The sequence below is a fragment of the Diadema antillarum genome, unplaced genomic scaffold (genome assembly GCF_040938485.1).
Source record: "Diadema antillarum isolate AM-2024a unplaced genomic scaffold, OU_Dant_1.0 seq00000288_RagTag, whole genome shotgun sequence".
NCBI classification, from domain to species: domain Eukaryota; kingdom Metazoa; phylum Echinodermata; class Echinoidea; order Diadematoida; family Diadematidae; genus Diadema; species Diadema antillarum.
This window is the reverse complement of record NW_027271315.1, coordinates 467,471-480,830: the sequence shown is the minus strand read 5'-3', so window position 1 is coordinate 480,830 and position 13,360 is coordinate 467,471. Positions and strand designations below refer to the sequence as shown.

The following is a 13,360-nucleotide window of genomic DNA, read 5'->3' as shown; positions in this document are numbered from 1 at the left end:
ATTAAAGGTCATCACAAGGTCAAAGGTAACAGAAAGGGATCAACAAATTTTTAGGGCCCATTGTTAAGTTTTTCTGGCGCGTTTTGATTATGGCTCATAACTTTTGAGCCCTTTGTCTGTTTGTGACCAAACTTGGATGGTAAATGTCCCTTGGGGAGTTGAAGGTCACCACAAGGTCAAAGGTCATAGGCGGGTCGATGAACTTCTGGGAGTTAGAAAAATATTAATTTCTTGTACGCGAATGGGCGAGACACAATTTGGCACTTGCCTTGTTTGTGATGATAGAGACAAGCTGACTAAGCAGATAACCGAGTCTTATGCTGTCTAACTTTTTTTTTTTTTTTTAATGAGTACACTGATGATAGAAATAGGGTAAATTTTGCCATCATTGTTATTGGGTGTTTTTTTATTTTTGTCATCACCAACATGATTTCTCTAATCTTTTTGTATTTGCATTAATCTCCCTAAAAACTGAACTGTTTCTTTGTGTTCTTGTAGAAGAGCATAAGAATCTCCCTGATCTGAGAATAATTGCCTACTTGGGTGCACATAACATGCGTCCGTGTCTTTGAGATCACTCTTATGAAATCTCCTTAGTTGTGATATTAGTGTTTACAGCCCTTCAATAATGTAATTGTTTAGGCTTGGGACCTAACTCACAGCACAGATAGTGAGTGTAATCTTGCTGCAAATTCTGGAAGTGGACCAACAGTGAATTGATCAGGTATATGGCTGGATTAAGAAAAAAAAAGCTCTCTCCTTCCTTGTCATTCATATGATTTACAAAAACTTTTGATATGTGATCTTTTGTTTTATTTCCTGGGACAGAGGCTTTAGCTTGACAAGGATTCTCTGAAAGCGATCGAGTTGCAGGCTGTTCGACCGGATATGACCCAGTTTGTGAAACGTGACCTTGCTTCATTCTGTCCAGCCCACTTTGCCAGCTACTCTTATAGGAGATTATAGTCATGATCTATACACTCTCTTCCTTCTATAGAAGCATCTTGTTGACTGTGAAAAGTCTTTGTGGGTGGGACTGGTGACAGTTTAGATGAATGATGTATATATCAAATATAGCTGGGAAATTCCAATGAGTGTGAATCGCTGATGAATGTGTGTAGAATGTATTGGGAAGTGGTTGCAGTTCACATGCATGGATATGAAAATGGATAGTGGTAATAATTATGAACAACATCTTTATGCAGTGATTGCAGTGAAAGCAAGGATTATGAAAAATGGATGCAACATCATAGGAAGTGACAATAAATAATATGGAAGACATACCGTATGCATGTTTTGACTAATGCTGGCTGCTGAATTTTGTAAATTTTGTAACCATAAAAGTGAGACTGTGGTAGCTGAAACAAACTTGTGCATTTCCAAAGTCAAGTCAGGATGATATGGGCATGAGCTATATTCTTTTTTTCTCCTGTGGCCAAAGGAGATAGATACTTGCGAATAATTCCTTATTATGTAACTGATACCTTACAGACAGTGCTTAGGCATGGTAAAGGGCAGAATATACATATTATACAAGATATACTTGTCAATGCGTTCTGTTGTGTACTGCTTGCCAAGACAAGAGAAGTAATGAATATTAATGTGATATATGATGATGATTTGATTATGGCATCAGTGATATTAATGGTGGGAGATTTGCTGGGTCAAAAACGATGGTATGCATTAGTGTTTTGGTGTGTGGAAGGGACAAGCATTAATAGGACATAGGGAGTGTTTACGACTGTATAAATATCGAGCAATCCTCTTGATGGATGCTAATGCCTGCAGAGAAATGCATTCTATCACTTTTGTTTATTGAAGTTTGTCCCTCCACCTGTTTCTGGGTGAGATTGATTTCAGCACTGAATCCAGAGTTGCTGTGAGTGCTGCATTTGGATGTTTTCAACCCATCAAAACCTGGAGAAATTTGGCGGTAGAAAGCATCATGTAGGCATCATCAAATTGGCAACTCTGAATTTCACTACGTAGCTGATATTGAACAAATATCAGATGGTACTGATTTATTTCATTCATTAAATCTGTTAAAATTTTTTTTTTCCAATTTTAGTATCAATTACATTGTATAACATCAGCTCTTAAAAGTTCTGCATCTGAGTCAAAGATTTATACCTTGCAAACCATTATGATCACCAACATACCTTTCGTAGGAAACACTAGTTACGAAAAAGGGAAAAAATCATAAATTCGAATGACATAAAGGAAAAGCTAGAGCACCAAACCACAAAAATATGGTTTCTTGGACTTTGCTGGGTTAAGCCATCAAGACTTTTGTTTTTGGATGGTTACTGGTACCTGGCTTTAATATTCTCATCCATCAAAATCCACCCTACATTCATCACCCTACTGCACTGAATGCCCCCCCCCCCCATTTTTGTTTATCTCCATGGAAAAGATGGCTGCCTGCCTCCATAGAGTCGGTCAGTGATTGGTCGCTCATGAAGGCAAGGGATGGTCTCAAATGGAAAGAAGGGATCATCTCAGATTCCTTTGTGTGAAATGAAGGGAGATGGATCCCTGTACTAAGGGATTGTCTCAGATTGAGTGGATATGTTGTCTTGTGTCCGAAGAATTAAGTAATTGGCAAATGTTTTCACCTGGATTATAACTCCAATGCTGTCTTTGCTTCCTTGTCTCTTGCATGCAGGGTGCTTGTTGGGGCTCCGGAGGCACAAACCCAGGTACCTGGTGTGGATAATGGTGGGGCCGTCTTCAAGTGTCCTGTGGTACCCCTAAGTAGCCCAGGTGCTTGCGAGGAGGTTCCCTTTGACCCCCAAGGTGAGTCTTGTGTCCAGCTAATTTTACAAGCTTGGCTGCTCAGGTGGTTTTATATAGTTCTTGGCATTTGTTGCTATTTTATCTTAAGTAGAATAGAAACTATTCTTTCACTTGATTTCATATTGATGTTACTGTTTCTCTCTGAAATTTGCCTAATTTTTTATCTACTATGTTATTATGTCAGACATCAATACTCAGTGCATCTGACTTTATCCTTTGTCAAAATGTATATGTTGAATTACATCTAAATCATACAGTCTACTCTTTAAATCATAAATGATAATTGAAATGTAGCCTACAGGGGCCGCGGAAGCGGGGGGGCTGGGGGGGCTGTAGCCCCCCCACACTTTTTGATCGTGAAAAAAAAATCAAAGAAAAAAAAGAAAGAAAGGGGAAAAGTCGGGGGAAAATCACATTACCCGAATTTCTCACAAAAAGTGTGCTTCAGATCGCTTTATCTTGATTTCAAAAACGCAAAAGCTCCGTCGATTGGGAGGGGGCATCCCCCTCCCACACCCTCCCCCTCTACCTCATTAGACTTTGTACATACACACAGATGATGCACACATGGAATAAGAGCTAAATGCCATGATTTTGCTATTTAGTATCAGCACTTTCCTGAAAAAATCTAAATTATTTCCATAAATATTTTTTTAGGGGGGGGGGGGCTGGGGGAGCTAGAAAAAAATCCCAGTATTGCACGAAAAGTTTACACCAGATCGCTGAATTTCAGGTCTGAAAATGTAAAATCACCTTCGTGTAGGAGGAGAAATATCCCTTTTGTACATACACTCTCGTGAGCATGCCTTTTCTGTTTGATTGCTTAACAGACAACATTCATGAAATTAATTGTAACAATAAATTTATACAAGAAGTTTATTCATATGCTACCACTTTACAGGCAAATTGTTCAATAATAATCCACACCAAAATATCCTGCTATACCTTAAACAAGTGGGGCCGTTTCTAGTCGATAAAAGACGGAAAACATGCATCAAATTGCGCCATGGGGGGGTTGACCTTGATACCCCCTCCCTTCCGGGCTGCGCAGCCCCCCCAAACTGAAAAACGTTCCGCGGCCCCTGGCCTATATATGAATATCTATGATATGCAGCTAAAAATGGTAAATAGGGACCTATGTGCTAGGAAAAAAAAATTGTATACAGATGCCAGTTAAATTCCCCTTCACTTTGCCAAAATTTGAGTGCATCACCAACATAATTTTGTTACTGCAAATGTCTTTTGTTCGTGGGGGGAGGGGAAGGGGAGAGGGGAGAGGTGGGGAGGGGGCTGGGCTTGGTCAAAATTTGCAGTTGGTCATGCCCTGACCTCCTGCTCATCCTTTGGCACAAGAGTGGGTTGTTTGATTCCCCCATTGGTTAGCTACTTGACCTTCAACCTGCAAGGGTCACCAGCATTCCTGGCATAGCGGAGTGAGGTGCCGTCAGTCAACAGGTCTTGAATTGTCTTTTACCTCTCAGACAAGAAAGAAGAGGTCATTATCAGACAATGGCCTACAGTTATCATGGGGAGTTTCAGAAGGCAAGAATATAGGTCTTGTAATTTTGATGAACTATTTCAAATGGCACATAATGCACACAGAAGAGTGTGTCTCAAATATGTGAGATATAGGCCGCGTTCATGCGAATTTCATAGCCAGAATCAGAAACATGAATCATGATTCAAAACGGCGTTTCAAATCACGGTTTCGGCGGAAGAGCGTTCATGCGGGCTTTCGCAACGCTGATTCTGGCTCTGCTCATCCTTTGCCATTGCACAGCGCACTGCGCAGTTTGACCTTGTCTCTGCAACTCGAACCAGACCTCCTTATGCCAACTGATCAGTTAGTTCATTATAGGCCTTTTCGTTTTTATTTCGGTGAATACTTTCCAGTAAGGTGTGGCATTCAGGCTCTACCCACAGATCGAGGAATATTCCTAATTCTTCGTCTCTCCAATTGTTTCCCTTGGTAGACATAGCGCTGCAGCCATTGTTTTTATCAACTCAATCGGAGAGTAATTACATGTATTATCATATTAAACAGCTAACGTTAGATACTAGCATAGAATCGGTGTATGGTATTGATGTAAACAAACAAGTGCAAGTATGGTACCGAAACACACGACTCATAAGACGTACACAAGCGCGCGAACAGAGCAAGAAGCTGTGGATGGGACACCTTGCAAGACATGCATGCGCACAGCACACAATGACATCATAGAATCATGATTGAAATCACGGTTGCGTTCATGCGGTTTCTGCGATCGTGATTCTGGCAGAATCATGATTCAAAACGCCCTTTTTTCCGCGTTTCAGATCGGCGTTTTGAAACGCGTTTAAATGGAAAAATCACAAGAACGCAACGCAACTAAACACGTTTAGCGACTGAACGTGTTTAGAAACGCAATTCTAGTTTCGCGTGAACGCAGCCTTAGTACAACAGGGAGGTGGTCCCACCTCCCTGGTACAACTGATGTTGTTCATAAGAGCTACATATAAGAGCTTCAAGGCAGCCAATTTCTCTCTTCCTTTCTCTTCTTTCTCTCTCTTTCTCTCAGTCTGTTTATCTCCCTTTGTTAAAAAACAGTCTTGAATGATGCCAGTATAAACTAGAAAAGCACTCTGAGAGCGCAGACCTCCGCCAAGCAGTTACTTTCCACCGATGATCTTGCTCTTCCTGAAGAGATTTTTTTCTCCTCTCTACCAATGGGGAAAAGCTTGTTGGGCTCTTCCATAGAGATCAGTGATTTCCACCCATAGGTCTGTACATGCTGAAAAATTGCCCGATTTCTCAATATAGAAGCCTTTGTTATGTCATAAACCCTCAGCTGCACAGCGCGCCTCGGCCTAGCAGAAACTAGAGCACGCACCTTAGTGCGCGCATGCAAACCTCAAATACGTGCAGCCTGAACTCCCAAGTTCATTGACCCTACTTGCCAAAATATCAAAAATCCTTAATAAATTCCCCCAAAATTCTCGGATCACTACCAAAAGTTAATCATTTCTTACTTGTGTCATTCTGAACCTTTTCTGCAAGTTTCATCCCAATCCGTTCCCTACTTTTTGAGTTATTTTGCACACAGACAAACAAACTAACGACCTAACAAACAAATCGACGGTAACGAAAACATAACCTCCCCCCTTGGCGGAGGTAATAATTGACATTTTGGAAGCAACCACTATTGCATAGTATAGCAGAATCTGTGACTAATTGAATACTTGTGTAATAAAAACATTGAACCTAAAAATAGACAATTCAGTAACAATCAAATTATTGTTGTAATCAAATTTCTTTGAAAGAAACCTTTTGTTTTCACTACTGAGTACTTTTTAGACTCACACATATTCTTAAAAACAGAGGACCTTCATGCCTCTAAAAAAAAGTAGATTGATTAAATTGTGGTAATTCTTGGAGCAGAAGAATATGAAGAGTAGGAAGGAGTGCTTAGTTATTGTGTCTGTCCAATGTTGCCATTTCTAGTTGCCCCCTCCAGTTTAACCCGTTTAGGATGGACTGATTTTGCTACAACACGTATTTCCCATAGACCCCTGCCCAAGTATACTCTGGACTCGTCCTCGGCGGGATAAGACACAACACAGAATGATTTACACAAACCATAGTGATTATGATTTGCATGGAGTATATAATATCCTTACCTGTCTGATGCTTATATTGCTGTCATTCAGAAAACCTTTTCATTTCATAGCTACCAGGTATTCATTACTTATGTATAAATTCATTGAGACCAACCTTCACAGAGAAAATCGCACTCATCACTAAGTGAAATTGATATCCTATGCTTCGTGCTGCTGCTGTGTACCTTGTTAATACGAGATTGAATACGAGGTCAAGCTAAGCACTGTGTCCTTGTCATGATTTAATCAGTCAAATCGTTTTGACGTCATAAATTGTGCACCAAGAAGCTGGCAAAACACAACTGGAAAACAACCGGACCATGCTGGGGCACTTGTGATTTGAGAAACCGAATCACTGAAATGGGATTTGAGTTTGCATTCATTGCAGACTTCTATTTGATTTTCATGAAATGCGATGAGACACAAAATGAGTCTAAAAAAAGAAGAAGAGTTTTTATGTGAAAGGGAGACTAGTAAGAGTCATTGCTGCAACATTAAATTATATCAGATAATTATGTTCCTATGAACTAAGGCTGCTGGGCAAAGCTCTGTAACCTTGCTGTCTGGCTCAATGTAGCCTTGATTCAGGCTCTTCTATTATATCTATTTGATCTCCACTCAGGTGGACAGTTTAACTTCGACCTGTTGCAGACCTCTGACTTTGCTATTACACACATATCCCATACAGACACCTGCCTAAGTACACCCCGGACTATAGTCTTCAGCAGGTTAAATGAGAGCCTGTACATATCATTGTAAAGACATTCAACAATACAATACATGTGGATGTGCATCGTACCATACTTTGTGACTGTCAGCAGAGCTACCAAGTCTTACGCATTCTGTGTGAGACTCATGTATTTAGGGGTCGTCTCATGATCTCACGCATGGCACCCATTTTTCTCATGCATCGGGCCAAGTCTGCAACTTAGGCCTATAATAATGAGCATAGCTCAAAAGATTAAAGTGATAGTTGCAATTGAAGGTATATTTTCCTTTTGTCTGTCAAAATAAGTGAAAAAAATAGTCGCTAAAAATTGAAAAATCTCCCTACCGTGGGAGGCCACATGGGGGAAAACCCCCTCCCACACCCTCGCTCGCATGCACATTCGCTGACAGAGATGCGGAGTCATGAAAATCTCCCTCATAATTTTTTTTTGAACTTGGCATCCCTGTGTCAGACATACCTTCGAATGATAAGAACATTTGTTTCGCATGCTTCCCAGTCATGTGTGGTAATGAAAGACTGCATGCCATAATTTTCGAAGGATAAATAGAGAGGAAATCAATGAACCATGACCATTGTGATCAAATCTCCCAAAGAAGCAAGAAAAAACAAAACCAACAACATCCTGTGCTGTTCTTTTTTTCTTCTTTTAATGTTGAATTCATGTGGCCTCCGTTTGAACTGATCTCTGCCCACAGGCACAGGAATCGCAGGCACATTGCTTGATAAGTACAGTTTGCAGACAAAAGTTGCGAAAGGGTCTGATATGTATGCTATCACACACAGAGAGAAGGAAACGGGACTTGCAAGCTTGGCCCCGTGTCACACCCAAACAAACACATTCTTTCAAGTGAATGTACTGGTATTATGTCATGTTATGTTTTGTTCTTGTTCATCATCAGGGACGTATTGAGGGAAGTTGAGGTCCAGTTTAATCAGATGTAATTACTATTGCTGTCCAGCCTTTATTGGATTTTCATTCCTCCTAGAGTCCTAGGGGACGGATATGCAAAGCGAGAAACAGTTGTGCAGATTCACTTGCACTAGTCGAGGCCAGGAATTAAAGGGGGACATCAAGTCAGCAGATATACAGTATTGGCATCAGGTCTTGCTACCCTGTTCTCAAGTGAACAGCTTTTTGACCTTCAAAGCTACCATTCAATATTGTCATGTACAGAACATTGTATACAACTTACATATACCAGCTAAAGCTACAGTATGACTGAAGGGATTCAGATCCAAGTGCCCACTTCAAGCTGGTGAACTAAAGCTCTCTGTTGAGGAAGGGATATGAGTGGGCACTTAATGTTTACCATATGATACTTGCTCAAATGTTCATTTGGGCACGTGCACAAAATGAGGTTTGTAGTAACATACTGTGGAAAATGCTACAGTGCTGTTTTTATCTTTAGTCAACCTGACGAGGACAAACAGATTTTGCTTTGACATTGATTCATTTTCCATAGACACCTGCCCGAGTATACTACATTGTAGGGACTGTAGTCTTCAATGGGTCAATATAACAAATAGACCTGATAGCAATAATTGCATATCACGTAAACAGTGCATGATACTACAGTAGGTGCATTCACATTTTATTACCATGGTCTTAAATGCCATAGCAATTTGTTTGCACCATTCTCATTGGCAAAATACCATGGTAATAGATGCTGTGGTAATTTACTTGTTAGGCCTACATATTAATAGTTCTCAGTCACGAAATACGATTGATATTTCTTTGAAAGGACAAGTTCACCTTCATAGACATGTGGGTTGAGTGAATGCAGCAATATTAGTAGAACACATCAGTGAGAGTTTGAGCAAAATCAGACAATCCGTTAAAAAGTTATGAATTTTTAGCTCACCTGAGCCGAACGCTCAAGTGAGCTATTGCGATCGCTCTTCGTCCGGCGTCCGTCGTGCGTCGTGCTTTGTGCTTTTACATTTTCATCTTCTTCTTGTGAACCCCTTGACCAATTTTCACCAAACTTGGCAAGTAGCATCCCTAGGGGGATAGGATCTCAATTTGTTCAAGTGGGCACCATACCCCACCTGGGGTGCCCCCAGAGGGGCCAAAACCCCCAATCTTAAAAAATCTTCTTCTCTAGAACCAGAAGTGATAGAGCTACAGTAAGTTAATACTATGAATTAGTACATTGGTGACTGTAGTTTCAAGTTTGTTCATGGCGGAATCAGGGGTGCCCCGGCCCCTTGGGACCCAGGAGTGGGGAGGGGTCCTAATGGGGCCCAAATTGTACATTTTCATCTTTTTCTTGAAAATGCCAAAATGAATTTTCACCAAAGTTGGCAGGTAGCATCCCTAGGGGGAAAGAATCTCATTCCCATCAAATGGGCACCATGCCACACCTGGGGGGCCTCAGGGGGCCTAAATTTGGACCGAAATTGTAAATTTTCATCTTTTTCTTGAAAACCCTATCACTAATTTTCACCAAACTTGGCAGGTAGCATCCCTAGGGGGATAGAATCTCAGCTCCATCAAATGGGCACCATGCCTCGGCACCATGCCCCACCTGGGGGCCCCACCCCCCCCCCCTCCTGTAAGGAATCTTTACAGATTTTCTCTAGAACTGGAAGTGATTGACCTAAGTTAATACAATGAGTCAGTATATTGATGACTGTTGTTTCAAGTTGGTTCATGGGAGAATCAGGGGTGCCCTCCCCCCCCCCCCCAATCCCCTTGGGACCCAAGGAAGTGGGATGGGATGGGGGGGGGGGGGGTCCAAATGCTGGCCTAAACTTTCATCTCTTTGCTGCAAACAACATAATGGATTTTCACCAAACTTGTCAAGTAGCATTCCCATAGGGATAAGATCTCAAAGTGTTTGAATGGGCACCATGCTTTCCTTGGGGACCCAAGGGGGTCCAAACCTCCTAAATTAATGAATGTTAAATAATATTTTTCTCTAGTTCTAATCAAAAGTGATAGGGCTTTAAGTCTTTTTTCCCAAGCTGCATAATCCAACATTCTATAAAGTATTGGCAGGTATTTTTACCAGTGTGATGGAATATGTAATGGACACCATGCCCCCGTTCTCAAAGCTACCCCCACCATAAGTTTCCAATGTTCTCAGGTAAGAATCTGCAAGAATGCATGGAAGGTGAACTTGCGATACTCAGGTGAGCGCGTGACCCCCGGGTCTCTTGTTGAAGTTTCTGCTCAGTTACGGCTGGATGAAAAGACTACTATAGCTTGTGATGTCACATGAGTACAACGATATAAAGAAAGAATAACGAAAATTCAACATATTTCCATTTTTCTTGCATAACAAAAGAACACTCAACTTTTCTCTTTCAGAAGGCAGGGGGAATGATATTACCCTTAACATACGTCAGTAGCAAGTCGAAGAAATGTGCATTTTATTTACAAAGTAAAGTTTTGTGAAATTCTCTTTTTATTTTCCTTATATAGTTGTACACATGTGACATCATACACTGTTGTAGTCTTTTCTTCCAGCAGTGACTGCGCAGATACTTAAAATATTCGCAACTTTTGAACGGATTGTCCAATTTTCCTCAAACTTTCACTGATGTGTTCTACTAATATTGCTGCATTCTCTCAATCCTTATGTATATGAAGGTGGACTTGTCCTTTAAGCACTATGCATGCACGTATCTCCTATGAGAAATAGTGTGTCAGGTCATGCAAGAAATACACTGCTGTACATTCAGTGGTATTTAGTGATATATGATTCACACTTAAATCTTGCATGCATATTTTGTGCGAAGTATGAATCACCATCATCAATACTACAGTATATTGCAATGTATTTCATATTGTTATGCATGGAATTCACACTGCAAATTACCATATGAAATACACATTGCAAATTACCATATGAAATACACATTGCAAATTACCATGAAATACCACAGTATTTCTCCACCAATGTGAATGCACTTTGTGTCTCTCCTGTAAACATAAGCAAACATGTGAATAAGAATAAAATTGAAAACTTATGCCAAAGGAATAAGTGGAAAGTATACAAGTTTGTAAATATAGGAATGGGGAGGTGGGGGTGGGGTGTTCCTTTGTTTGTCTGACATAAAAGAAATTCAGTGCTAAAAAGGAGTTTATGACAAAGATATGCATGAAAGAATTACAGCAATGCTGAGTACGGTACTGTTATCAAATTCAGAATAATGGCCATATTGGATTCGCTGCATCAGTTTTGGACCATTTGTGTTGTACTGAACCAGCTTCGATTGTGTCACTATTGGAATTTGATACATAATGGTATTTTTCTGACCTATTTGTCAAAAATGCAAACAAACCGAAAACAAACCAGTCATAATAGTAATTGGATACTGCTGCCAGCCTGAACCTGGCAGCTTTTCCAGACAGCTCACTGTAGCTGCTGTACGTGTAATATTCCCAAACATGTCAAAGGGAAATATCAGCTTTCCAGGTACAAGCGTTGCAGGTGATATACAGCGATGAAGACTGGGCTCTATGAAGGTGACCAAAGTATTAGTTTACTCAGACAATGATTCTTGAAGTAACAGCAATTTGAATGCCGCATCAATAATGTCATCTGACTTGGTGGATTGTGGGGGCCTACATGTAGATGGAGCTGTTGTTTGCATAATATATGAGACCCGCTACAACAAAAGGATCTGAAAGTCGGGGGAGGACATTTTTCTGAAAATGACATGACATTATTCCCTTACTCTTCTACTTTAATTTCATGTATAGCACAACTCATAAAAGTTCTTGGTTGCGGAGATATCAATTATTATTTTATTAGCACATGTGTAGTGGTTGTGGAAATCAGAATTTCGAGAAAAACGCCTTCAGAGTTTTCCTTCCGACACTAGGGAGTTTTCGATTGGGTGGACGAGAAGGACGTGCCGCCAAGCGCAACTGTACGTCAAGGCGGCACGTCTGTACGTTGACCCGCTGCTAAAACACATTTCGATTTCGGGCGCCGGCGTCATGTCTCGTGGCGTGTGCAGGATCATAGGAGGCAACCTGTGCCTTGTGTGCATATATGCGGAATTTGTGACTTGTTTCTGTACTTGTAATATTTATTTTGTCTTTGACTAGATGCGTATCCTGGGAGGAATTATGTGGATTTTAAAACATGATGCATGGTAAGACTACAAGGCAAATGCACTGCTGCACTAGGCCAAAAGCACCGAGATCTGTTTGCGTACAGTATTACGTGTAAATGAATGTGTGGGACTACGGTATGCAGAACTTTTGCAAAGTGCGAAACAGTGAATGCTGGCAAATAAAGTAGGTACCAGAGGCTGTAGTCTGTATGTCAGCGCTGCTGCTGTGACTTATCAAGATTATAAGCTTTCATGTACCAGGTAATTAGAATATAAATATTCTCTCGAAAGAAAAAGGAAAACAGGTGAACTGAGCACGTATTTCCCGAGAGTCTTCATGCTCTTTCGCACGATTTTCGTCTATCGCGAGAGGAGTGTGACGTCATAGCAAGGTGGGTTGAGCGCGGCGCAACCGAGTTGGGTCGACACTCGCGCATGCGCACTACGTAAAAACTACGTCATAACAGGGTGACGCCTGGCTCAACGTGCAAATCGAAAAGTCCCTGCTATCATGATCAAGGGGAGGCGAGACAGTTTTCACTGTTTGACAATAGAAGGTATGCTCCTAGCGACCTCCGCGATGTTCATTCAAGCTCTATATCATATTTGCTCCATGTGGCTGAAGTGATTATGCTCATGGTTTTTATCATAAAGTCTGAATCTCTTCAGAATATATATTGGACAGAGAAGTAGAATGATACAAGACTAGAAGGAAGAGAAGGAAAGGTTATTCAAGTCATATGCATTCGTTCTGTGATAGAACCAATATACCAGAATCCCACACTAATTATGCATGAAATCTTTAAAATGGCAAGACGTAGTGCGTGCACTGAAGCACTCCCACATGACCGTGTGATATTAGAAAAGTGTGTGAATCCATTTGTTCACAGTGCCAAATTGCCATGCCTGCCTAGAAATTCGCAGGATTACCGAGCGTATGCTACAAATGTTGTATTGCTCCATGAACACACTGAGTGTATTCATGTCTCTTGTACTTGTACATCAGACAAGGAGAGATCCTGGATGCTGGTTGGTTGATTGTGCTGTAGTACACTATGCACAAGGTGTATTCCTCAATCAGAAAGAAAGAAAGAAATCTAGTGAGAGAGAGAGAAAAAAAAGCCAAGA

The 13,360-nt window shown here is 40.9% G+C and overlaps 1 protein-coding gene across 1 annotated transcript in view; it reads left to right on the top strand.

The window, feature by feature from the left end:
* LOC139730064 (integrin alpha-8-like) overlaps positions 1–13,360 on the top strand; it is a 113,370-nt gene that overhangs the window by 36,025 nt on the left and 63,985 nt on the right. Inside the window, exon 2 of the mRNA XM_071640975.1 lies at positions 2,666–2,796. Coding sequence (XP_071497076.1) covers positions 2,666–2,796 — 131 coding nt within the window. The remainder of the gene's footprint in view (positions 1–2,665; positions 2,797–13,360) is intronic.